At 43.3% G+C, this 27,707-nt stretch overlaps 1 protein-coding gene across 4 annotated transcripts in view; it reads left to right on the top strand.

Annotated features, from left to right (window-relative positions):
* ZC3H12C (zinc finger CCCH-type containing 12C) overlaps positions 1-27,707 on the top strand; it is a 78,166-nt gene that overhangs the window by 15,910 nt on the left and 34,549 nt on the right. For all 4 annotated transcript variants that reach the window (XM_032838337.1, XM_032838338.1, XM_032838339.1 and 1 more), the window contains exon 2: positions 23,227-23,975. In XM_032838337.1, coding sequence (XP_032694228.1) covers positions 23,227-23,975 — 749 coding nt within the window. The remainder of the gene's footprint in view (positions 1-23,226; positions 23,976-27,707) is intronic.

Genomic DNA, 27,707 nt, shown 5'->3' on the forward strand with positions numbered 1-27,707 from the left:
TTTGCTCTTCCAGAAGCAATCCAGTGCATGAGCCTTTCATCGATACATGCTATGAATGAACAAGGTTGTTCAGAGGCACCTGGGTGGCTCAGTTGGTTAATCGTCTGCCTTCAGCTCAGGTCATGATCTCAGGGTCCAGGATGGAGCCCCACATCGGGCTCCCTGCTCAGTAGGGAGTCTGTTTCTCCCTCTCCCTTTCCTCCTCCTGCGCCCCCACTCATTGGCTGTCTCTCTCTCTCTCTCAAATAAATCTTAAAAATAAAAAAAAAGTTCAATATTAGGAATATCTATTATCATGGAATAAAATCCACCTGTTAATGTGTATCATTACAATGTAAATACGCTGTGTAATTTACCTTTCTTATTTGTAGAGCTTCTGTGGATAGTATAAGTAAGATTAGGCGTATATTTGGTTAGTTTTTGTGCCATCTTTGTTAGGTTTCATCAAACAATTATGCTAGCCTCTTAAACCACTGACATGTGTCCCATGTTTTCCAGTGCCCTAAAATAATCGAAGTGAAGCTGGATGCTTTGAGGTTTTGCTCTAATGCACCCATAGAAACTAGAGGTAGAGCATCCTTTCTCAGGAATGGAATAGAGGATATAAATCACCGAGTGTTCTTTCTTCCATGGTGTTAACACTTGTAACATTTTCTTAGGTCAGCTTTCATTATAGATTCCTAATTTATTCGCATGAAGATTTATGAGGAGAATCCTTTCCATTTCATTGAACTTTACTTTTGTCTTGTGAGGTAGATGCAGAACTCCCCACCTCTTGGTCACAGTTTTAGGACATTCGTCATTCATTCGTGCATTCAGAACCAGCTCCATTTTATTAACCGGCTCTGCTTTTTCTTTCTTGCTTCCTCGTTTATTTCTGCTTTAAATTTTATTCCTTTGTTCACCTTTTTTTGGTTGCCTGCTCATTTTAACCTTTCCAATTTAAATCTTTAATTCCTTGATTTCTTGTTTTCTATTAAATACAGCTTACGATTAATTTTTCCTTGTGTATCAGTTTGGCCACATCTCCTAGCTTATAATTTTACTTCTTATTTTTCTTTAACTATACAGTTCTTTGGAAGAGAAGTTTAATTTAGATCATTGGTTTTTAAAATTTGTTTTTGGCTATCTGCTGCTATCTCCTCTCTGTTTATCATGGCCAGAGTATATTTCCATTCTCTAGGTTTTGGTTTTTACTAAAGGCCTTGAAAGCGGTGTTCTAGTGCAATTGTCTGCCTGTATCTCAACTTTGAAGTCAGGCCGCCTGTGGTGAATTACTCTGAGTACTTGAGATAAGGGTCATTTTTATTATCATTGTTGTTGCTTAAATGCGTGTAAACCCCAGAGTTTGATGCCATCAGCATCATTACAAGCCAGTGAATGAGAGAAGTAAATCTAACGCTTTGGATTGTCAGGGCTTTCTTTCATCTTTATGTGAAGATAGGATGGTGTTAACTTTCAGAATAAGCTGATCTCACAGTTTGTTGCAAAAGTATTCAAATTCCTTCAATGGGTCCCCTCAGCTCCTGGATCTGCAGACCTCAGGCCACGTGTGTCCCCTTCCTCTGCGAGTGTCAGGACACCCTGGGGTCGGGGTCAGGCCAGCGGCCCTGGTTTCCCCGTGGTCCTCGCCATGCTCTTCACCAGCAGAAGATGTGACAGGGAGCATCTTCTGAGTCCTCCCTACCATCCCCCTCAAGATCGTGAAGCTTTGGAAATAAAAATCGACTGATCTTTGCCGACATATTTATGGGTGGGATGAATAAACTGGCCAAGAGAAAGAGTAGACTCATAGACATTACTCCACACTCTTGAACATGCGGGACAGTGGCACTTCGTGTGATTCCTGTGAGAAATTAACAAATGACCTTTGTTTCTGTTGGAGAACCAAAGTGCTTCAGATGACTGCCTTTGTAATTCCCGGGTGAGCTCCCGACTGCTCCGTGTTCTCGGGGGTCTTCTGGTGGCATTAAAGAGCGAGCCGCCCATCAGGCCCCACGTCCACACGCCCTCCCCTTCGGAAAGAGGATGTCTGCAGGGAGCAAAGGACAGCTAACATCTGAAGCCACACCCTGTCCCCAGATCACCGAGATTTTCTGTCCTTAGAGACTAGATTCAGAGCACAGGGAGCATGTTTAAGGTATGATTTTGAAGAAACACTAGGAATCCTCTCCCAAGAGGCGATGTCCTAGGCTGTCGCTCGGGTCAAGGTAGGAGGTTTCAGAGCCGGCCTGGGCAGCTGGGCGCTTAGCCTCGAGACGAGCCTCGAGAGCACCTGAGTGAAGCCGTGGCAGGTGGAGAAAGCGCTCTGGAGCACCGGGGTGACAGCCCGAATGCAGGTTGGGCAAGTGTGCTGCGGGGGGCTGCGTCTTGGGCCTCAGCATTCCTCAGAACAACGGGCAGATCCGAAGTGTTCATTTCCCGCCTTGGTAGCAAGTGAGTAAAGTTTCTGTGCGTTTCGGTAGTTGTGAGCACGAATTTGTTGATCGACACCTCAGCTAAGCGGGACGGTTGCGCGTGGATTTCCATTTGACCAAAATCCTGAGCTGGTTTCCTTCCACTGTGTGATAGCCGCTTCTCAGCTTTTTGTATGGTCACTGGAAAAATAATCAGTCCTGGAAATCAAATAAGGTTAGTGATTTATCTTAGAAAGACTGGTTCCAAAGTCGCCATAGCTTCGCTTTCCAGTAAGGTAGCTCTCTGTTTACCAAAGCAAGTGGGTTAGGAAACTCTCCGAAGAGTGAGAAACAGAGTAAGCTGATTCCGTCCTCCGTGTACCCCCTTCTCTCCGTGCATGTGCGTCTGCACGCACACACGTGTGTGCATACACACACACACACACACACACACACCATCTCAGAGGAGGAAAGGTGCAGGGCCAAAGGAGGAGGACCACGGTGCAGCTAACACTCTTACATTGAATAGTCTTTCATCAGTTTCTTTATCTAGGTAGTCATTTGGTTTAACAAGCTGTCATTATAATACTCATTGCACCTTTACCCCTTCCCCAAGAATCCTTCACACTTAGATGTTTCATAATTATTTTAATCATGTAAGCATCCCAGTCCCCTCACTGATCTTTCTTTGGGCGTTTTGACTTTGGGTGGAGGGAGTCTGGAAGAAGCTACGAGGGGCATCTTTACAGGAGATTACCGAATGGCAGCATTAAGCCTGTAGGTGTCTCCAGGGCTGGGACAGAAGGTGGTAGATGGATCCAGAGAGGAGGTAGGAGAGCAAAGAAAACGAGTCTCCCCTCACTCCAGCCCTCCACCCCACCCCACCCAAGTCCGTTTCCTGACTTCTGGTCCTGACTCCTGGCAGTCCTGGCCTCCTGGGTCGCACAGAGGGAAAGTCTGCAGAGTTGGGGTGATTTCAGCAGATTTACCCTCAGTTCATCCATATACGGATGTGCACACCTTTTTTCTCCCTGACCCCATTGAATCCATTCTCCTGGCTTACACTTTGTAAAGAAAAAAACCTTATCCTTCCCTAACAAACCCCCCCAAATATCTTTATCTTATGCCTGTCCTGCCTAACTTACTAAAAGAAGACGTGTGCTGTCCTTTCCTCTTCCCCACACTGAGGTGGAAGTTGTCACCTGCCTTTTCTGGTTCCCCCAAGGACCCATGGGCCTTTTGTGATGTTGGCTGGGAGAAATGTACATCTTTATATTCCTGTCCTCTCATCGAAGTCTAGCATGTCCCTCCGTTATGAATGTGAGTAAGAAATCCAGTGTCAATAATAGCACATAGGACTTTCTCACCTGCAGAAACCAAAAATGTTTCCCTGTCGTGTCACAGTTGAAGTGAATTCTCCAAAATACCGTTTTTGCTTCTAGCTACTTCAAAATCACGGTAGTTATGAGAACGGCTTCTTCATCTTGTTCTTTCCATGTGTTCATAAAAAAATATATATATATTTATGTCACTAAAATCACAGTTTTTACATATCTTGATGACTGTATTTTACTCTGTTTGGCTTCTTTGTAGTGCCCCCCGTGTTTCTGGTTTACATGTTTAGCAGCCTGTCTTTAGAGTGAGGTCTGTGAACTTCAGGAGTCAAGAAGGGCCGTGCGGTCTGGAAAGTTGGTGAAGACCGTCTGCTGTCCACCCCGCTCCTCAACTCACTGAAGCAGTTCCATCCCGGGCCGCTAAATGCCTTTATCCAGCATTGTCTTCTCAGTCATGATAAAATATATTTGTGTCATTTGATGCCATCGATTTTTTAATCTTTGTTTATATTTTTATTTTACCTCTTCCTCTTTTTTAAGATTTTATTTACTTATTTGACAGCGAGATCATAAGTAGGCAGGGAGAGGGGGGGAAGCAGGCTCCCTGCTGAGCAGAGAGCCTGATGCGGGGCTCGATCCCAGGACCCTGGGATCATGACCTGAGCCAAAGGCAGAGGCTTAACCCACTGAGCCACCCAGGCGCCCCCTTCCTCTTTTGTATAAATCTATTGGCTCTATCTTGGGTAATATATCTTGTTTCTTTTTTTTTTTTTCCCCTTCATAACTTTTTTTTTTAAAGATTTTATTTATTTGACAGAAAGGGAACACAAGCAGGAGGAGAGGCAGGCAGAGGCAGAGGGAGAAGCAGGTTTCCCACTGAACAGGGAGCCCGATGCGGGCCTTGATCCTGGGATCCGGGGATCATGACTTGAGCTGACGGTAGACGCTTAACCGACTGAGCTACCCAGCTACCTCTACATAACTTTAGACACCAAGTCACCTTTTGTTTGAACTATTATAATACCTTCCTAATGCATCTTCTTTTAGTTTATTGCCCCCCCACACACAAACTTAACACAGCTGGACTTATCATCCTAAAATACAGTTAGAAAAACTTCAGGGTCGCCTGGGTGGCGCAGAGGGTTAAGCCTCTGCCTTTAGCTCAGGTCATGGTCTCAGGGTCCTGGGATCGAGCCCCACATTGGGCTCTCTGCTCAGTGGGGAGCCTGCTTCCTCCCTCTCTCTCTGCCTGCCTCTCTGCCTACTTGTGATCTCTTTCTTTGCGTCAAATAAACAAAATCTTTAAACACACACACACACACACACACACACACATCATTCACATTGCCAGAACTCTCAGGGTTTTCCCATTACCTTTCTAAAATGTGGGTAGAGATGCCATTCCCTTCTGAAATTTCAATTCCAGTATAGTTAACATACAGTGTAATTTTAGTTTCAGGTATACAATTTAGTGACGCGACACTTCCATACACCACCCAGTGCTCATCATGGCAGGTGCCCTCCTTCATCCCCATCACCTCATTCACCCGTCCTCCACCCATCTCCCCTCTGGTGACCAGCACTGTTTTCGTTAGAGTTAAGAGTCTTTCTTGGTTTGTCTCTCTTTTTCCTTTGTTTTGCTTCTTAGATTCCATGTAAGAGAAATCATAAAGTATTTGTCTTCTTCTGACTGCCTTATTTCACTTACCATTATACCCTCTAGCTCCATCCATGCTGTTGCAAATGGCAAGATTTCATTCTTTTTTATGGCTGAGTACTATTCCGTTATTTATAGACCCCACATCATCTTGATCCATTTATCTGTGGATGGACATGTGGGCTCCTGTCATAATTTGGCTATTGCAAATAACGCTGCCGTAAACATCAGGTGCATGTATCCCTTTGAATTAGTGTTTTTGTATTCTTTGGGTAAATACCCAATAGTGCAATTTCTGGATTGTGGGGTAGCCCTATTCTTAACTTTTTTGAGGAACCTCCATACTGTGTTACACAGCGGCTGCACGAGTTTGCATTCCCGCCCACAGCATGGGGATGCCTTTCTCTCCACATCCTCGCCAACACTGGTTGTTCCTTGTGTTTTTTATTTTAGCCATTCTGACAGGGGTGAGGTGATCCCTCACTGTGGTTTTCATTTGCATTTCCCTGATGATGTGACGTTGAGCATCTTTTCGTGTGTCTGTTGGTCATCTGCATGTCTTTGGAGAGATGTCTGTTTATGTCTTCTGCCCATTTTTTAGTTGGCTAATTTGGTTTTGGGGTGTTGAGTTATGTAAGTTCTTTATAGATTTTGGATACTAGCCCTTTATCATACATGTCATTTGCCCATACCTTCTCCTGTTCACTAGGTTGTCTTTTAGTTTTATTGATTGGTTCCTTTGCTGTGCAGAAGCTTTTCATATCGATGTAGTACTGATAGTTTATTTTTGCTTTTGCTTCCTTTGCCTCAGGAGACATTATCTAGAGCAATACTCCTATGGCCAATGTCTGAGACAGTACTACCTGTGCTCTCTACTATTCCCTTTTTTATTTTTTTAATTTTTTTTTAAATATTTTATTTATTTATTTGACAGAGATCACAAGTAGGCAGAGAGGCAGGCAGAGAGAGAGGAGGAAGCAGGCTCCCCCACTGAACAGAGAGCTCGATGCGGGGCTTGATCCCAGGACCCTGGGATCATGACCTGAGCCGAAGGCAGAGGCTTTAACCCACTGAGCCACCCAGGCGCCCCTACTATTCCCTTTTTTAAAAAACCTTCAGTGGTTTCCCAGTACCAACGTTGAAACTCTGGTATGGCTGGCGTTCTGAACTTTTCATGAACTAGCTGCAGCCTGACTTTCTAGCCTCTTCAACAGCAGTATTAATCACACAGTGTTCTGCATATTTTATTATCTCTCACATCCTTGGGCCTTTGATCCTGTTGTTCTCAGGACAACAGAAGATGCTCCCCGTCTTCCCCTGAGCACAGATGCGTACACCATAGTCCGACTGGGACTGTATTGTCGCCAGCCATCTCCTCTCCAAACCTCAAACCATAGCCAATGTCCTTGTCTCCTGTACGGACTGATACTGCTGTTAGTGGCATTAATTTTTATATACCCTCTAGTTTCTAGATGTTCATTTATCTGGTTTCCCTAGTACAGTTTTATATTCCTTAGGGTAGCACCTGTCTGCCTGTTTATACCGTCTCTCACACTCAGCATTATGCCTTTGACTTTCAAATACCGGCTTTCACATACATGGTTCTTCAGTTAGCACATCAGTTCATGGCAAACTGGCTGCACCTCTCATTCAGTTTGGTTGGGTCATCATGGAACACGCTGCTATTTTCGTGCCTGACACCACAGTATCACTGCTTAAATGTACACAGTCTTAAAATGAAATGTGATCAACTAGCTAACATTTATATATAAAAATGCCCTAAGAACTGAGGTACTCCATAATTAATGATAGTACTCTAGACAAAATCCCTCAGTCATAAGAATCTCTATTTCAAAGAAGATTTTGTTAAATAGCAATTATTTAAGGGGAAAAATCATCATGGCTTTAATTTCTCAGTAGTTAATAACTCCTAGATCTTGGGAGAAAGCTAACTCAGGAAAGTGTAGCAATTTATTACTTGAGGAGAGAGTTCTGTGGCTGGAAATTAAAATGGTAATGAAATTATGTTATGAGAGAGGTGGGAGGGGATGGCTGCTCCTTGTCGAGAGCCATTTATTTTAAAATAATTTGTCACAGCCCACCATCTCCATTGTTAAACTGGAAGAAATGTCTCATTTTCTCCAAGAAAAGTCCTTGCTTCCTTTCAGGTGTCTCTCACTGTTTCTTTCTTTCTCTCTTTTTTTTTCTTTTTTCTAATTATATTTGCATTTTCTCCCTCATCCCTTTCCTCCCGCCCACTGTCAGACCCGTGTTTTTCTTCTGAATCGCTGGCTCCCAACCACTTTGATGCCCATGATCCTTCTCGGCTTTCCATCAGCATTTCCTGCTGTTCTTCTCTGGCCGAGGTATTCATGACCTTTACACCTTCAGTATGTTTGGCTTTTCCAAACGAAATGTTACCCCCTTTCCCTCTGAGAAGCACTGCCCTAAATTATTAATTTAACAAGATTCGGGTGACAAGATCGTGAACAAAGGCATAGCCTGAGGCAGTTGAACTCCCAAGTGGCTTGAGTTCTTGGTTGTGTAAATATGTGGTGAGAACTCATGGGACACCAGCGTAGCCTTTGCCTCCGTATTCTTTCTTGTCATTAGTAAAGAGAGAACTTTTAGAATTACATCAGGGAGAACATAAAATAATGAAAATCCGTTTTCCTGGGGATTTTTGTTGTACAATTTCACTTTTCCTGTAAACTTTAAGATAATACTCAGCATTTACTATGTGCCAGACACTGTTCTAAGTTACCAAGTATATTAACTCATTCGATCTTTATAACAACCCTATGCCATTGGTGTATTGTCCCCATTTTCTAGTGGATAAAACTGAGACACAGCAATTAAATAACTTGTCCAGTTTACTGAGTTGTTGGAAGAGGGTATGGTATGGTGTTGGGTTTTATATCCATAAACTGTACCATCTTCCTCTTGGTCATCCTTTTTCCTTTGGGCCCCGTGCTGGAGTAGACGCTTCCCTGGGATTTATAGTAAGGTTCAGGGGCTAAATCAGATCTCTAGACCTCGTGGTGCCTTTGCAGGAACGCGTGGCCCAGTCTAGTCAAGTTCCGTTTGGTGCACTGAGCAACTGTTTTGTCACTGAGAAAAAGTCGGGGTGAAATACCATATCCCTTTTCTAACCTCACAATAGGGGTGTGCAACTATGGCAAAGAAAATACATTAAGGAGAGTGATAAGCCAGTCTTATGATTATTGATATAAAAATTCTTGGGGGAAATAGGAGCATATATAACCCTCTCAAAATATAATTGTGTTTCTCTATTAGTCTATTAATATAATTCACAATGTTCACAATTCACAATAATTCTCAAAGAAAAAAATATCATATTCTTACTGCTATCTACATTCCTAATTTTTTTCCTAAATCTTTCATGTAGGAGGAAAACGTATTTCTATAAATGACCTTTTCGAAGGCTCTATACAATGTGGTGTGTATATGTATAGATATATACGTAAACATAAAGTTACATATAGCTAACACTTCCTGAGTGCTTACTATGTGTCTGACTTCATTCCACTTGTTTTTTTATTTATTAGCTCATTTGGTTTCCAAACAACCATATCCTGTCTTTTTTTTTTTTCTTCTTCTTCTTCTTTTACAATTGAGAAAAGTGAGGTCTGGGGAGGTAAACTGGCCCAAGGTGATGTATGTGTGTGTTATTTATGTGTGTGTACAGCCTAACGGACAAGCCATATAATGCTTAATAATAAAACCGTAGAGGCATTCCCATCAACACTGGGAACAACACAAAATAGCCATTAATACAGTGTAATTAGACAAAAGGATTGAGTAGGGAGGAGGCCATCTGATGATTTATGTTGTTCAAGATACCCGGAGATCCCCAGAGCCTGTGTGAAGCTCTGATAGAGACACGGAGACTTCATGGAAATACCAGCTTCACTGACACTGGATGTGAATAAAATAATAACCTTTTGGACACATGTAGTAACTAGTTAGTAAATATAATGTGAGAAGGAAAAAGAAACCTTCATTCACAGCAGCAAGAACAAAAGAAAATATTTTAAGACAAACTTAGTAAGAAACTCCGGTCTCTTGTGAAGAAATCTAGAGAACGGTACTGAAAGATAGAAAAAATGTCAGTAAGTTCTTTTTTACTAAGGAATAATTTACAATCACATCCTGTGAATTTTCAGGTGTACATCATAGTGCTACGATAGGTTTCAACGTCACAGAATGACCTCCGCGGAAAGTCCAGCTACCGTCTGCAGCATATGCGGTTGGTGCCGTGTCCCTGACCACCTTCCCCGTCTATACACGACATCTCTGGGCCTATTCACCTTGTAGGTGCAAGTTTGCACCTTTCAATCCCCTTTATCTATTTTGCCCTCCAACCCCGAACCCTTCTGCGTCTGGTAACTCCCAGTTTGTTTCCTGTTTGTGAGTCTGTTTCTATTTCATTTTATTCATTTGTTTTGCAGTTTAGATTCTGCACAAGTGAAATCATATGGTTTGTGTCTTTCTTTGAGTTATTTCACTTAGCATCATACCCTCCAGGTCCATCCACGTTGCTGCAAATGGCAAGATCTCATCCCCTTCTGTGGCTGAGTAGTATTTGTGTGTGTACCACGTTGTTCTTGGTGAAACAGTGGAGCAACTCAGAGCGCTTTTTAAGAAATATTAGGGCAGCATGGTCCCCATCAAACTCCTAACAGCTTTTTAGTTAAAATCCATCAAAACAATTCTAAAGTAACTGGATGCATGTATGTGTAAAAATAGCCAGGATGAATATATGAAAACGAGGAGAAAACATGTAGTGAAAGAAGATATGCACACGCAGTGTTCCCAGTATGCCCTAAGTCTACAGTCTTAATATCTGGTACGCGCACCGAACTGGGAGAGCGATGGGACCCAGCCGGAAGTGTGGAAGTGAGCCCAGGCTTACAAGACGTTCGTATAAAGGAGGGTCCTATCCCTCCCTCTGCTCAAACTCTGCGAAGGTTTTCCATCGCCGAGTACAAGCCAGAGCCTTAGTGTGACCTTCGATCTTGCTTCTCCGTATGGGGTCCGTGGGCCAAGGACAAGGGCATCAGCCGTGGGCTTGTTGGGATGCAGCATCTCGGACCCTACCCCAGACTCCCTGAATCAGGATCTGCAAGATCTTCAGGATGCACACGCTGTAAAGTCCGGGACGCACGGCCCTCCAGAGCGCCACGCGACCCCCTTCTCCTGAGCGCGCCTTCCTGCCCTCCATCTCCTCCCCCTGCTCGCTTGTGCCCAGTACGACTGGCCACCTTGCTGGTCCACACACTCACTCTGCTATCCGGGCTTCACGCTTTATCCTCCCTCTTCCTGGGCACGTTTGCTTTGCTTCCTTTAGGTCTCGGCACACGTCTCACCTGATCACACAAGCCTTCCGCGACTCCGCGGCTTCGCAGCCTTCGCCATCACCTGACTCGTGTGTGTTGCTCCTACTGCCCCCCCGCCCCACCCCGCCATTGCACTGTGAGCTTGGTGACAGAAAGACTCGCTTCCTTCCTGCTGTGTCCCCAGCACCTGGCCCCTAGGAGGTGCCCGACTGCTGAGTGAAACTGGTATGAAAAATTACAGGGGATGGCGCCTGTGTGGCTCAGTGGGTTAAAGCCTCTGCCTTCGGCTCAGGTCATGGTCTCAGGGTCCTGGGATCGAGCCCCGCATCGGGCTCTCTGCTCCGCGGGGAGCCTGCTTCCTCCTCTCTCTCTCTGCCTCCTCTCTGCCTACTTGTGATCTCTGTCAAATAAAATCTTTAAAAAAAAAAAAAAATTACAGGGGAGCTCTCGAAGAGTTCTGAAGACAGGGTGGGGGGTGATGATGAGCGCTGGCCAAGGAGGAGAAGCCTTGCTTCCCGAAGCCTGGGCTGGACGGTGTCCTCCAGCAGCCCTCATGTTCGGCCTCCGCACACGTCCGGCGGTCGAGTCAGGCACCGGGTATTCGTTTTAGGTTACACATCTGCAAATACAGAATCTGCAAATAATGAGGACCAGCCACGCACCATTCGCTCAATAAACACTGCGTTTCTGTGCGCTCTGCTCCCAGAATTATCCATCACTCAGATGTTTGTCAAGGCCTGGCCCTGTGCCAGGCCCTGCCCGAAACTCCAATAATCCAAAGACCAATTTAACCGTGTTCCAGGGAGGGCTTCCTGGCAGAGTTGGGTCTTGGCTGAATGTTCCGGAGTAACGGGTGGGATTTTAATACGTGACGCTGTGGAGAAAGATATTTTAGAAGAACGGTCACTGGTCTTCTTAAACTTGGGTACACTTCAGACTCACCTGGCCAGTCCAAAAATACACGTCTCTAGGTATGAGACGCTGGCGTCAGTGTATTTTAAATCTCCCCAGATGACTCAAGTGTGCAACCCAATTGCACAAATCGTGTTTGGGTGGAATATGGGTTACGTGAAGGAAAGAGCGAATAAGGGATTTTGACCGAGGTATGGGAATGCCATCAGTTTTTTGCACGTACCTGTTAGATGCCTGTTGTGTGTCAGACACTTTGCAGGGTCCTGGAGACACATCTGAAAACAGGAGCCGGGAATCCCTGCGTTGTTCAGGTTTACAGTCGAATGGGGCTGCTGGCTGTTCAGGAGGATTCAGGTTCTAAATGTAACTGATGATAGTATATGATGATTCGTATTTGGGAGGAATCTTGTCCTCACTGCTCAGAAATCTAAATTTAATATCAAAATTATTACATCGCCCTCTGATATGAATAGAAGGCTATAAAGAGAAATTCTGTTATAAACCTCTAGGCTGATTTCGCTCAGCATCGTCTAACACAACCATATGTTGTGTTAGCCTCTCCGTGGTTTTCCGTTTCTTGCACACCAGGACAGTCATCTGAAACCAGTCGTGTGCAGGAATTTAAAATCACTGGTGTGAGGGCCACTGGAAGTACTAACCCAAGCAATTCATTGCACCATCTCATAAAGAATTAATAGGTAAGGCACTATTTCTGTCTTGATTATCAGGGAGAATTTCGATGGAATTCCTAATTAACAGAGAACATTCCTTGGGTCATAGTTGGTTTGTAGTTGCTTTTGTATCTTTTATTGCATGCCATGCTTTTCTTTCCCGAGTTCCTGTACACGGTACATGCTTACACACTCTTCTAGACCATTAGTAAGAAGAGACGGACCTCATGCTAGAGCTTTCTTGTAACCTGATAGTTCCTCTTTATAGAATGACTCTGCCAGTCTGTGTTTTCACAGCGCTCCTGGCCAAGCAGTGTTTGAATTGGTTTGCTAAGTAGAATAATTTAACGCCTAAAGAACATGCCCCGTGCCCATCCTCAGCTGGGCTGCACAGCCCAGAGAGAGCCTGATGTATGCAAATGAGCACACATGGGGGTGGGGGGGCGGGGAGCGAGGGATGGCACGTAGACTGTGGGACATAAGGTCTGCGATATCAGGAGAGAAGTTCTTCCTAGGCTTCGATGATGGAGTTGCGAATGTTATTACTGTAAGAGGCAAAGTGTCATTAAGTTGTTAGAATGCAGAGAATGTCTTGTCTATATTTTATATAAGATGACAAGCTTTTGGTCAGCTTTTCCTCAGTTTCAGTACACTTAATATTACTGTGTTGTATTAGTATGGATGATGTGCTTTCTATCCCTCTTTTTAAAAATCATTGATGGCCTCTTTCCCTCATGAATTTTCTCTCCCTTCCTCCCTTACACACGAGCTGCTTTAGTAGCCTGTTTCATCGGCATTTCAGATGGCCTTTGTATTCCCTGAGCTTTCCTAAAATTCTTTCATTATTTACAAGTTTAATGAGAATTGAAGATCAGCTTTCTAAAGACTTAGTTCAATGAATTTTTTAAAATACTGAATGAGAAGTTAATACGGGGAAATAATTGAAGTCTTATGCTGTGGCTTAGCACTTAAAGTGACTGCAGAAAAGTTTTTCTTTTTGGACCCCTGGGAAGAAATAACTGTTTTTGTGGATTTATTCAGTATTTGTCTCTGAACCCTGAAGAGAATTGGGGTGTATTTGCTTTTATTGATGTGGCATTGAGAGATTGTCAGACCCTAGAATTTTTATTTGGAAGAACATCATCTTCCCTCTCTGTTACAGGATTTTTAAATTTTTTTTAACCTTTCCCTTCATATGTGTTTTAAAAGGGGTCTGGTCAGAGTTAATTTATGTAAGTCTTTTTATCACTTTTTTTCTGTAATAGTCCTTTATAGCAAAACTTTTGTTCAGTGTTGTTCAAGGCGGGTGTTTTTCCTGCCTTAGTTCTGAGCCAATTGAGAAATAGACAAAGGAGCCAGGCAGATGGACATCAAAATAGCTCGTTTTTGGTGGAACTATTGCAGGGCATGACAAGAGCCCAGCTTAAAGGGCTTAAAGACACTGAATCTTCCAAGTTAGAAAGCTTTCACCGCCCAACCTCAGGCGGTGGTGGGGAGCAAGGCAGACTAGTAGATCCCAAGGAGAAAAGTGCCCAGGAGTGGGGCCGGGCTTTGCTTACAAAATTCCTCATCCCAGTCTCACCCACCCAGTAAGTCCTCCTCCGGGGAGGAGACTAAGGCCCCAGGGGCGAGTTGCACCAGCAGAGGCTGATCTGGCTGGGAGGCTGAAGCCAGAGCTGGAGACCCTCAGGGAGGAGCCCTCCCATCCCCACAATGCTGGAGCGCCCTCAGCCTGCAGCTGCCCTGAGTGTTGGCCGCAGCCTCCATGGAGGGCATTACAGTGCAGATAGCTGAGGGCTCTTGGAGAAGCTCACCCGGTCTTAGAAATAAAACCTGCCCAGGAGCACTTTTGTTCCCATGTTACTCCCTGATTGATTTTGCTCCATTCTCTTACACTGTTGTGTATAAATTAGGGGTTTTGTTGGTGTTTTGTTGTGTTTTGTTTTTAATTCTCAAAAGTAATAGGTTTTGCTGAAATTGTAACCTTTCGACCTTTCGGGGGACAGCCGGGGAAATTTGATAGAACAATTTTGCTTCCATGGTGTTACTGTTTGGATCCGGAGAGACTGTATATTAATGGGGAGAGCAAAGCCATATTAAGAGAAAGGTACCAGGAATAGGGCTTGGGTCACAGTGATGAAGAGAATGGACCAGCGGCAGCAAAGCCCACGTATTCAGACTTCAGGGAACAGACAGGGTCCTCTCACGTGGTCGAAGCTCTTGACATTAGGCACGGCATTGGCACTGACAGATGTCCGCGTGCCCCTAGAACCCCACACCGTCCTCGGTGTCCCACTCCTGTCCTAGGGAGCACACCGTGCTCAGTCCTCTCCTGTGGCGCCCCACACAGCCCAGGGTATTTGCTTGTATTTGCTTTGGGGTGGAAAGTGGACCAGGGCTTGTGACTAGGGAAGCCAGACGGGCTTTTCACCTACAGATGTTTTAATGTGCTTAACATTATCCAATACCAGCAACCAAGATAGTCTAAATACCACAGCAGGATCTGATTAGCTTTTTCAGATCACTGCCTTTATTTGTTGTTTGCAAAAAAGCTTAATCCGGTGCTAGAGATCAGGCCTCCTGCTGAGCCCTGGGGTAGTTTTCTTTGCTTTGTGTTCACCAGTGGTAGGAATTAGTGAGAAGATTCCTCCTCCTCCTCCTCTCGAATGAAAGCTATAAAGTAGTAACTATAGTAGCAAGGGATAAAGAGAAGAAAGAAAAGCCAGGGCAAAAGAGAAGACTTTCTATTCATACTAAAGAGTTTACTTTTTATACGCAAGCAAGTTTGAATATGAATCCATAAATAGGGACCTCACATAAGCTTTATTAGGTTTTAATTGTTGTAATCACTTTGCAATTAATGTATATTTTTTATCTTTATCTTACTAAATCAAACTCAGTTTTACCAGAAGGAGTGTATTTACTCACTATCTGACTGGTCTGGATTTATATTTCTTACTCCTTTTACTCATGAAATTTCAAAAAGAAATACCACCACACCACTTTAAAAAAAATTTTTTTGGGGGGGTTGCCTGGGTGGCTCAGTGGGTTAAGCCTCTGCCTTCGGCTCAGGTCATGATCTCAGGGTCCTAGGATGGAGCCCCACATTGGGCTCTCTGCCCAGCAGGGAGCCTGCTTCTACCTGCCTCTCTGCCTGCTTGTGATCTCTGTCTGTCAAATAAATAAAATCATTAAAAAAAATTTTTTTTTAAACTCTCTTCATTTCTGTGTTCACTTGCTACCCAAGATATAACATTAGGATTCTGGGTAGTTCACCTTCTAATTTGCAATAAACTGTAATGTTCAAGATGCTTTAACTTTAATGGGCTCCTGACATCAGACCATAGGCTTAACCAATGCAGAAACATTCCTGCAACTCTTGGCAGAATAAGAAGAGTTTTGCTTTAGAAATTAGTGTGTCGTGCAGACCTAATAATAATGACATTCAGTTAAATATTTTCACAGGTTTTGAAATTTTCCAACATTTTGGGAATGATATACTTTCATAAAATATTAAGCTCTTTTGAGGAAAAATGCAGACAAATGGTGATCTAAAGCATACTTTGTATTTTCATTTTATTTCTGGTAACTGATTTTTTTTTTAGGCTTTTAGTACTCATAAGGGATGTTTTCTTCTGGGAAATAACTGAAAAATTTAAAGTATGTACGGTAGGCCTTCTTCCTCTTGTGTTGTAAACAGAGAAAATCTCAATTACACTTGAGTGGGCACAGTTAAGTCCCCAGTGGCCAGGAGTCCCAACAACTACTCCCGCTCCCCAAGTATTCACAAGTCACCCTAACCGTAGGTAGCCTCGGTGTTTGTGTACGTGTAAAGAGAATGGCTTTCGATGGTTTGGGGTGCTTTACCCCAATCTTGTAGCTTGGAAAAGCCGCATCGTTCAGCCTGTGTCAGAAAGTTGTAAAAGCAACTCTTGCCTTCGCCTTTCTCCTCGGCACGGCAGTGGATCGGGCAGGCGCGCCGGTGCGGGCCGCTTGGGGGCGCTCTCTCCCCGAAGTAGGTCGCAGAACAGCTGTAGACGTCTTTTCCCTTTCCCTTGAGCCAGAGATACTTTGGCAACATCTAATGGTGTTTAAATTTTGATTGAACTTTTGTAATAATCAGAGGACGCTCGACCTGCAACTTATGCCACCCTCAAAAGCAAGTAGTGCTTAGCCTCATAAATACTGCAGTCGGGAACTTTGGCCATGGGGGGGGCGCGGGGGGCGCAGGGAGGGACAAGCTTCCTCCGCGAGGAGACTGGCTTTTGCTTATTAATTAAAATACCACCTTACTTCTTCATAAAGTTAACTTGTCCCTGAGCTGAAATTTGAATATTACATCTGAACAAATTTTATGAAAAATCTAATGCTTTTAACAGGTATAATGTGTTGTATATTGGAACATAACCTAAGCCTTTGTCTAGTGACACGAGTAACTAGAATCCCTAATAAAAGAATTTTACATTGCTATTGGACATGCATAAGGTGGGCTGTAGGTAGGTTTAGGTTGAAGTTAAATGGTTTTATCTAAAGGTACAGTCAGAGTACACATTGGGCACACAGTTGGACCACACTTAAGTTTTATCTTCTTATGCTATGCTCTGCTTTTAATGGACATTCTTAAATTCTGTTTGTAAGCTCTTAAACCTTTGTCTTTTGTAATCTTTCGTTCTTTTTTTTTTTTTTTTCATTTTATTGCCTTGCAACAAACTAACCAATCTCTAAAAATATTTTGGATTTCCTGGTGTTTTCCAGGGAAATAGTTGTACTATAACCTTCTGTCCCATTTCACTACTGTCTCATTTATTCCAAGGGATTACCGCAGGAGCGAATTGCTACTCTGACACACCTCGTGTTCTTTATTTCTCAAAACCCCCAAGCTAATAGACTGGGAGGATAGCCTCAACTTTCTGGAAACATGCAACTTTTACGACTTGCAAATATAATTGGTTTCTTTGTTCAACCCATGAAAAACAAGGAGGAGAAGCCGAAGGCTGCCCGAGCCAGGTGTTTCTTGTTGGCAGCCCGCTGCCTAATGACGGGGCTCCCAGAGAGCAGCTGCCTGCCAGTCGGCTTTGTCTGGCCTATTGTTGGAGCACACCCCTCGTGAATACACGCGCTGCCCCGGGCAGACCCCGGGAATGACATCAACTTGCTTATCTTAGAAACCTGCGAACCTGACCCAGGGTGCTGAGGTTGGCTTGCATCTGCCCGGCCAACTAATTGTGAGCTCTCTGGCCCCCGATTGGCTGTTCCTCCACTCGGTAATAGGTTAAGCAAAGACCCCGCCATTCCATCTGTTCAGCTATGCATTGTTCTTGCTGCCTGCCTGCAAGTCTGCAGCTAAAACTGTGTTAAGGAGCCACTTACTGCTGAAGCTGCTACAGAAGCCAATGTCTTTGTATTTTCCTGCGAACGTGAGTATCTGTGCTACTTCATGCCTCGCCCGCTAAACTTTGCTAAGCCTTGAGAGTATTAATTTGAACTCTGAAGGACGGGAAGCACCTGAAATGGACGGCTACCCATTGTTACGTGGTGCCAAGACACAGGGAAATTCTCTCTGTAGACCTAGGTCTGGAGTCACATCAGTAGTTACAGCCTCAGGAACATTTGCACGGTGTTAGGCATGGCATGTGATCTTCTGGTCCTTAAGGATGAGTTCTGACACGTTCTGATGTTTTGATAATGAGCTTGGGTTTTATCTTGTCACGTTCTTGTGTTTCTTCAAGTGGGCGCTGTGAACTGGTAGTAAGATGTGATGTTTCCATTGTCTTAAAAATCTGGCTTGGGGGAGACGGACTGATGCGCAGGTAGAGGTTATGGACAGCCTGTTGTAAACAGGATGATCGAGCAGTCACCTGCGTTGTCAGCAGTTTCGACAGTCATGTATAGTTTCTAATTTCTCCCATCTTTTAATTTTTTTCCCTCTGCCTTCGTTTCAAAAATCAGGCTGAAGGTGTCATTCCAAGAACTACTGCTTGCAGGAGTCCCGTGATGGGGAAAGGAGGAGGAGACAAAGACTTTCATCTGTCAGTTGGGAGGGAAAGAGCGAGCATAAAGGGTTAAAAAGAGGTTTTCATTTCTACCACATGCCCTATTGTGTGAACATATGCATGAGTCTATTGAAAGTTTTCAGAAGACGGGCAGGCCACCAGTTGCTGGTCTCCTGCAGTTCCAGGAGGACATCTGTTGCCCCAGAGCATTAACCAATCTGTTCAAAGGGCCATCCTTCCTTTGTTAGCCAGAGGGATGCAGACAACAGCACTCCCTGAAATACAATGGTAATTAAATACACGGAGACTACAGCAGTAGTATTTATTACATATTCATTATTTTATTTTCATTGTTCTCCTAGTATTGCCATTTGGATAACAACCAGAACCCACTTTATGGCATTGTAACTTTACCTTGCAAACAAACAAATGGATTTAACAACATCGTGTTCTCATATTCCTAATGAATTGATATGAGGCTCTTTAGAAATAAAAAAAAAAAATTTTCCCGTTGGATTTGAGGTGAAGGATTATCCAAGTCATCTAATGAGAACTTTCAGAGACCTCACCGAATGGGGGAGTTTGTGTGTCTACAACAAATTTCAAGTAAATGACCATATTGCTTTCAGCGAATACAAAGTTTCTTTTGACAATTAAAATAATTGGTTATACTTCATCATCTGTAAGATTAGCATGAAAATTTGGGTCTTTTTCAAGAACTGTTATTTGATTTTTAACTTATTAGGCCTTTAGCAAGAAAACTTATTTTCGTTTGCAGTACAGTATCTGGAGGGAATCTTTAGCTTTGTAAGTGTAGAAATCTGCATTCAGACCATTTATATTTTTGCCCAGTGCCTCCTGTGTTCATGAATATAGTGTGTAAAGGCCAATTGCAATGGATTCCTGATATAAAACTTCAAAGATAAGCCATATTTTTTTGCAGTTTTGTAAGGTTTTTTTAGTAACTATGGGAATATAAACACCTGTTTTGTGTGTGACATTTTGTCTGTGCTGCTGCTTCATGAAATGAGAATTATCCTTATCAGTTAATAGTTGATTAATTTAAAGATGACTTGCATACATTTGCATTTGAGTAAATGCAAAACTTAAAAGTCTAATAAATGATTTAGAAATTAAGAAGAAAATATTTCCTACCTTACTTATAATAATAAATTTGGTGATGGAGTCTTTGCTATCTTTTTCAACATTATATTGATCATTTTTAAGGCACTGAACAAAAATAGATTCTCTACTATTCTTTGTCCTGAGATTTCTTATAATACTAGCTCATAAGTTTTACACATGACGTTACTTTGACAAGTACTACAACCTATGAAAATATTTTTTTCAGCTTTTAAATCTTAAAGACTAGCATTTAATTTTTTTATTGAGTGATTTCAAGATATTGTGGGGAAAAATTTAAGTCTCATGTGAAGTCAGGGCAATCTTTCACTGATCTCAAGTGGGTGAAGAAGCATTTCAGAACAAAGTTTTAAAAACCAAATGTTTCCCAGCCGGTCACAACAAGTAAGGTTATTTCAGATTTGGATAATGTAGCGGAGATGATCTAGGCCTGGTAATTGAACTCCTTTGCCCATATTTGTACTATTTCATATTTAGACTATTGATCGATTGCAACTAAAAATAACTATTTAACTGCTTATTGTGGACAAGATGACATTGGGTAACTTTCTCTCACGTAACCGGTGAAGTACGGAACATGAAGAGAGTCCTGTCAGTGTGGGGAGGAAGTTTAACTAGAGTATCTTAAAAGAAAAAATATGGTGCCTAACCAGATTAGATATTGATTTTTTTTTTTTTTAAAGTAGGGTAGGTCAGTATTAACAATCATGTTAGCTCAGTGACTGTAAGCTTTTTACTTCCATAGTTTCTATAGTTAGATGAGTTGGAAATTACAAGTTAAAAGTGTGTGGTATTCACTAAATACACTTGTGTATACAAATGAGTTTTCTCTGGTTTAATGTTATAAAAAGCAAATTGTTGGTATTCTCCTAGTTTCCCTCCCTATATTATAGCCATATAAGAAAGTGATACAGTAGAGCAGATTTACACACTATCATGAACACTTCTTTTTATATCAGACTGAAGTGACAGAGAAAGATTTAGATCCTTAGCGTGGATAATTTTTCGTTTAAAAACTTTGTAGTATTTGGTTTTGTTTCTTGAATGCTGTGAAAATGAAGACTAATTTGGCTTATTCTCTATAAACATTTCATGTCCATGTTCCCCAGTGGCTGTGTTTTTCATGCAGTATTCATCTTGTTTGAAACTGTCCAAAAGGAAAACACTTGAGCCCAATATTAAAATAATATTTCCTAGTTCAAGTCCGGGATTTGGTCAGTGAGTCGTTATCTTGAAGAATTATCTCACAGCAGCACTTCTGTAAAACTCAAACTTTTCCGGGGAGATCAGAAACGCTGCCCATTAAATACACTTCCTGCAGTCGAAGCAGACTGTGGGGTTGACAGAACAATGATGTCGGAGCTTCCAGATTGGTTTGGCAGCTGCATTGTTCTCGGAGGGTAAACCAGACGCACTTAAGTCCCAGTCTCTTTTATAGGCTTTTGTTCATACAAAATTCTTGTTTCACTGGGCTGGCATTCACGGTGGCGTGTTAAAGGAGTGCAGCTTAGCAACCAGCCTCTGGTTGCCAGGCAGCCCGGCTTCCAATAGGTTTTCCTTGTTCAAGATACTTTTGGTGGGGAGCTCTGCGCAGGCCACAGTGCAGATTTTCCTTTTAACTGTATCCCTTCATTAGGATTCTGTTGTGATTTGTTACTTGCATTATGGTGTCAGTATATTACAGTAGTTAATAAATCACGGAGTGTAAAGATTTGCTTTCAAAATCCCTTCCTCAAATTCTAAATTATTGGGCTCATGCATATCCATATTAATAGGAAAAACAATTTTTGAAATGGATACAGCTCCGTCACAGAGCAGATGTATGGAGAGCTCTCCTAAGGAGTATTTCTTTTTATCAGCTGTGCTGTCTGGAGTCAGGAGAGCTCGATGTTGCTTTAAAACTCAGCAGCGCTGTATTACGAGGACAATGTTATCTGTCTTCTCAATGTTATCTGTCTTCTCAACCTGAAGAAACTCCTGTAGAATGTGGAGTTCTCCGCTGAGGAGATCTTAAATGCGGCGTTATCAAGCTAAAGATCCCATGTTCTATTCTCGGGTGTTTATCACACTTAATATAATTTATTTCATTATGTAGCCATATTTCCCTCCCTAATAAGTTCACCAAGGATGCATTCCGATATGTGACTCCTTAGAAAAACACTTAGCGTTTTCTCTTAACATTTATTTAATAGCTCCTTTCTAGTGTAAATAAGAGCTTTAGAATAGAATGTTTTTGCAATTTGCTTCTTTAGATTATTTAAATAGGTGTCATATGACAGTCTGAAGTCCAGCCACCATTGCCAGACTGGCGTTATCCCTGGATGGAACCCCGGAGTTGCCCTAGGAAGTAAACTGCTCATGTGACTATGTCCTCACGCTGAAACACAAGGGCAGAAATAATTTTATTTTGCTAACCTATTCCCGGTCAAGAAATAGCAGTGATTCCCAAGAGACTTTAAGGAACATTGACAAAATAGCAGAAGTGTTTTAAACCGTAAAAGCATTCCTGTGGGAGGGAGGGGAGGCGAAGTAGGAGAGAAGATGACTTTTTAACCAAATGCGGATAGTGGGTAATTAATTATCGATATAGTACAGAAGTATTTTCTTTTTTTTTTTTAAGCTTTTTTTTTTTTTTTAAAGATTGTATTTATTTATTCAACAGACAAAGATCATGAGTAGGCAGAGAGGCAGGCAGAGAGAGGAGGAAGCAGGCTCCCTGCAGAGCAGAGAGCCTGATGCGGGGCTCGATCCCAGGACCCTGGGATCATGACCTGAGCCAAAAGCAGAGGTTTTAACCCACTGAGCCACCCAGGCGCCCCCAGAAGTATTTTCCTACATTAGATTCAGAAATCAAGATAACATGTATTCAGTGTACTTTAACTCTTTGCTGTTAATTTCATGTGACCTGTACCATTTCTCTGCTTTCTGTAAATGTGCAGAGAATAAAGGAGTTTTTCCCCCCTGGAATGAAATAGATGGCACTGTCCCTGACCCTTAGTAAGGGTAACATACCATTAAAGTTTGTATTCTGATACTATGCTCTGTATCCACAAAATAAGGATTGTTAGGGCAAAACTATTCGTCTCCTAACTGGAGTATAATTCACTCGGTGATTATTTAGTTCTTTGTTGACTGTTCGAATTTGTTGACTGTTGTCACCTGTGCTCTTTTAGCACTCCTCCTAAATGCTATCTGGAATGTCTTCAGATTGTTGTTAAGCTTGATCCAAATTAATGTCAGTTTTTCAAGTATAGTAAGTTAGTGTTTTCCTTTCTTTCCATATGGCTTTCCCTTCAAATAATCTTTACAAATGTTTATGAATTCTTTTAGAGAAAATGTACGTAACCTATCGCAGTTCATCTAGAACCTGCCTTTCGGCGATATTGTAGGTGTCGCTCAAACACTGGCCTTTCTGACAGTGGAGAGATCTCTTCCACGAAAGGTCGAGGAGTGCACGATAGAATGGGAAAAGTCACGCAAAACTGGGTTCAAAAAAGAAAAAAAAAAAAAAAACAACTCCAGTTCCACTAGTTATTTTCTTTGCTGCCTTAGAGGGATTGCGTGGCATTCTACTTCCTAGCTGCTTTATCTGGAAAACAGGGCATGGTACTATCTGGGGCAAAGGTGTTGCGAGGGGTGGGGAGATGGAGAGAAACCTCCGCGATGGATATTCCATAGTCGGGCAATGTTCTTTCACGTTCTTTATGGGAACAAATGAAACCGTCCAAAATTCTAAGTGTCTTACATGTTTTTTCTCTAGGAATACGGGGTGCTTTGCATTCAGGAATACAGAAAAAATAGCAAAGTGGAGTCAAGTACACGTAACAGCTTCATGGGCTTGAAGGATCATCTGGGGCATGACCTCGGCCACCTTTATGTGGAGAGCACTGACCCACACTCAAGTGCACCTGTGCCGTGGTCGATGGTAGAGAAGCCGACGATGGATCAAGTGCACTCCGGGAAGGAGGAGAAAGACGTGTCGGGAGGGAACGCGAGCTCGGGCGACTCGGACGGAAGCGCACATTCTGACAACGAGTCCGAACGACTGAGCGTTTCGGCGGAGCCGTGCTTGTTGACCAAGACTCACAGACAGCTGTGCCGGTCGCCCTGCTTGGAGCCCCGCGTGCTCACACGCAGTGACCTGCTGCGAGACTTTCAGCCCGCGGAGGCGCCGGCGGCCTGCAGGGAGGCGGCGCAGCCCCCCGACGCCCTGCGGGAGTACCAGACCAAGCTGGAGTTCGCGCTGAAGCTGGGCTACTCGGAGGAGCAGGTGCAGCTCGTGCTCCACAAACTCGGGACCGATGCTTTGATCAACGACATCCTGGGAGAGCTGGTCAAGCTGGGAAACAAGAGCGACGCCGAGCCGGCCGTGAGCGCGATGCCCAGCGCGCCGCGGGACTCGTCCTCCCTGGAGTCCCAGCGCTCGGACTCGCCGATGCAGGAGCCGCTCGCGGACGACGGCGAGAACCTGAGGCCGGTGGTCATCGACGGCAGCAACGTGGCCATGAGGTGAGGCGGGCATCTGCGCCCCTGCTTCCCCTCCTGGGGGCGGGGGGGCTTGCTCGCTTCAGGGCCGGTTCTCTCCTGGCAGTCGGTGAAGTCGAGGTGGTCCCGCATCCCGGCGCTGGCCTACGTGTGTCCTAGTTGTGTCACCTCTGGTTTTCTGCCATTCTGCTTCGGGGAGGGGGTCAGCATTCTCACCGCACTTGTCCTTAAAGGCAGACCCTCTCCCCCCCTGTAAGTCTCTCTTTCCTTTCCCTCATCCGGCTACATTACTGTGGCATTAAAATTAGCGCATGTCCCCGGCCGAGTGTTAACCGCTGGTTGTAAGGGAGGTCCCGAGTTCGGTGATATTTTGGCAGTTTTGAAATCTAGTCGGAGAAATAGTCTGTTTCTACGCGAGTCAAATAACCATAGGGAAAAAAGGCCAGTTCTTTTCGAAAATTATTTTTATTGATTTGGGAACAAATTGAAGTTAGAGTTTCAAATTTCTTTTGTTTCACTTAAATGTAAATTCAAGGGGGCCTGGGTGGCTCAGTTGGTGAAGCGTCTGCCTTTGGCTCTGGTCATGATCCCAAGCGTCCTGGGATCGAGTCCCGCATTGGGCTCCCTGCTTGGTGGGAAGCCTGCTTCTCCCTCTCTCTGCCTACCACTCTGTCTATCTCTCTGTCAAATAAATAAATAAATCTTTTTTTAAAAATGTACATTCAAAAATAATTTCTTAGGAATGGGATTTTAAAAAAAGCAAAAACTTCTAATGTAGTTCTTTTTACAAATTGTGATAACATAACATTTTAAGTGCCTCTAAATTCAATTAGTATAAAGTTAATTACCCACAATGTTCTGAACACTGGTGGGGATCTAAAAATCGGGAAAGGTGTCCACTCTTTTCAGAGAGCTTGGAATTTCCTGTATTATTTCTTAGGAAGTGCTCTGATGTTCTCTACCACAGGTATCATCTGGAGAAGCGTCTAGACCAGTGCTGTTCCATAGAAATATAATGTTGGCACATACCTCAGTTTAAATTTTCTGGTACCTACATTAAAAAATGAAACAGGTAAAGTTGATAGGAAAGGATATATTTTATTTAGATGCATATAGCCAAAATATCATTTCAACATGTGATCGCTAATGAGATATTTTGCATTATTCTTCTGACAGTAAGAGTTAAAATTGGCCTTGTTACATTTAGAGCACGTCTCAGTTCAGACAAGCCAGACTCCAGCGCTCCATAGCACCCCTAGCCAGTGGCCACTATACTGAACGGTCACTTCTAGAGAGACCTAGGTCACTTCTAGACACCATCCCACACACAAACTCACCAAGTGCAGGTCCAGAGGTAGTTCATGCATCGCCTTTTGTAACAATTCCCCCAGCTAATAAGAACGTGTACTGAAATCTGGGAGCCACTGGTTTTTAGCAGGTGAGAGTAAGGGCTTGCACCCAGGGTGTGAGAAGGATCAACTTACGATCCTCAATATAACCTTTTCAGGTGGAAGCAGTGTTATCTTCCTTTCATTTACAAGCAGATGAGACTTGCAGGGTATTAATTGTTTATCCAAGGAAAAGCATAATTCAAACCCAAATATGTCTGACTTCTAAGTCTGTGTACTTTTTATCTTATAATGAGAGATAGAAACAAGTTGAAAAGGTTCAAGCCAGACCTTTTAAGGTCTTGAGTGACAAGCCAGAGAATTTAAACTTGACCCTAATCCAAAGGTACCTGAAGGTTTTTGAGGAGAGGATGTAGGAAGAGAGTTATTCCTTATGCTCATAACCCGGCCGTGATGCTTAAAGTGGATGCTGGATGTAGGAGATCAATTTGGATCTCCCCACAACCCTTTCTGATGAACTAAAGAGGGCCTCGAGTGTCCTAGAGTTATGAAGTGTAGGTACGGCCTTGACAAGACTTTCAGTAAAATAATCTCTCTGTTGTTTAATCTTTCCCAAACTTAGCCACAGAATGATTTTTTTTTTTTCCTTGTAACCAAGAACTAGGAAATGGTTACCTAAGCAGAGTGGTAACTTGTAAAGCCAAAACATCATGAAATCTCCAGAAGAAAGAGTAGTGAGGGAAGGTGATAGGATCTGGAGGAACCATCTAGAACTATAGCCAGAAGTCAGAATCCCCAGGGAAGTCCTAAAAAAAAAAAATACACCTTCTAGGACTCTACTCTTGGAGAATCTGAATCAATGGGGCTATAATAGAGCCCAAATAATAATGTATTTCTTGAGTGCCCAGGTATTTCTGGTACATAGCCAGTGTCACAGGTCATTTCTGCATGAAATGTATTTACAGGTCAGGAGGGGAGAAGAGTAGCGTGAAAAATACGAGTGTTGGAAAAACCAAGGAGCCACAGATGCCATCAGGACTGGAAGGAGAGCAGGCTTTAAGGATAGACTATCCTGTGGGTAGTACTGAAAAACGATCAGAGGACATGACAGCCAGGAAGCCACTATTTTCAGGAATTCCATTTGGCATTGAAGATAGAAGCCCAGTTACAAGGATGTCAAGAAATTAAGGATCAGGGTGCCTGGCTGGCTCAGTCGGAGGAGCGCGTGACTCTTGATCTCAGGGCTGGGAGTTCGAGCCCCACGCTGGGCATGGAGCCTCCTTAAAAATTAAAAAAAAAAAAAAGAAGAAGAATAAATAGAGCTAGATCGGTGTTCTAGAAAGTTGACGGAGGAAGGGAAGAAAGAGGAGGAAGATGTGTTGGAGGAGGATTTTGTTTAGTTTGGGGTTTAAGAATGAGCCTAGGTAAGCAGAGGAGCCAGGGAAAGCATGTCCGCAGGAGAGGAAGGCGGTAACCGCGGGACAGTAACCGGGACAGCTGAACTTTGGAAGCCGAGTGCTGAAGGGGGAGAACAAGACCCGCACCAGGGGAGTATCTGGCAATGGAGGTAAATGTACCGTGAAATGTACAGACACAGACAGACAGGAGGGGGAGCAGGGCACGAGATTTCTAGAACGTGGAGCCCACAGAAATGAATTCCTAAGATGGATGTCATTTAGATAAACAGTGTCACAGTCGGATCAGCCTCATGTCCACTCCGACGACCAACACTTAGTTCCCAGTGGAAATGAAAATTTCCACCGGAAATAATTGAAAATTTACATCCGACTCTAAAGTCCACTCCCCGCACATGGTGGAAATCCTCCCCAGGAGAACCGTGGTTCAGAACGAGGCGGCATCCTGAAGGCATGTCAACACGGTCTGCCCTCCTGTAAGTAAGAAGACGCACGTCTGCCCCCACACTCGTGCGGCCCCACCAGCTCCCCCTGCTGGACGGGCGGGACGGTGCAGCGTCTGCTCTTCTCACCATCTTGTATTTTAATCTGACGCTGGGACTGATGTGCTCCAGGCATTTCAGGACAGAACAAGTTGACAGGAAATTTTTAGTATAGCAGCATTATCCTGTCAGTCACAATACAATGTTGTAGCACGTCCGTAGCTCTGGAAGTGCCAGAGCTCGTGAAAATTCATAGTAAACTTCTATATTCAGCCATTTGTAAGATCCTCATAAAGTAAGAAGAAAAAAAAGCATTTAAAAATACCTATCTACTTCAGATTCAAACTCTTATTTTAACAAAAAACGCGGACAGATTTCACCCATTTCATGTCTCATAAACTAGAACATGCTTTTACTTTTAAAATTAATTGCCCACTCACGCTAAGTTAGGCAAACCTATTACATAATTTGTACACAGGATGTTAAAATAATAAGTAAATGTGGGGATGA

Source organism: Lontra canadensis, unplaced genomic scaffold (genome assembly GCF_010015895.1).
Source record: "Lontra canadensis isolate GAN:19392208 unplaced genomic scaffold, GSC_riverotter_1.0 scaffold104, whole genome shotgun sequence".
In the NCBI taxonomy this organism is placed as follows: Eukaryota; Metazoa; Chordata; class Mammalia; order Carnivora; family Mustelidae; genus Lontra; species Lontra canadensis.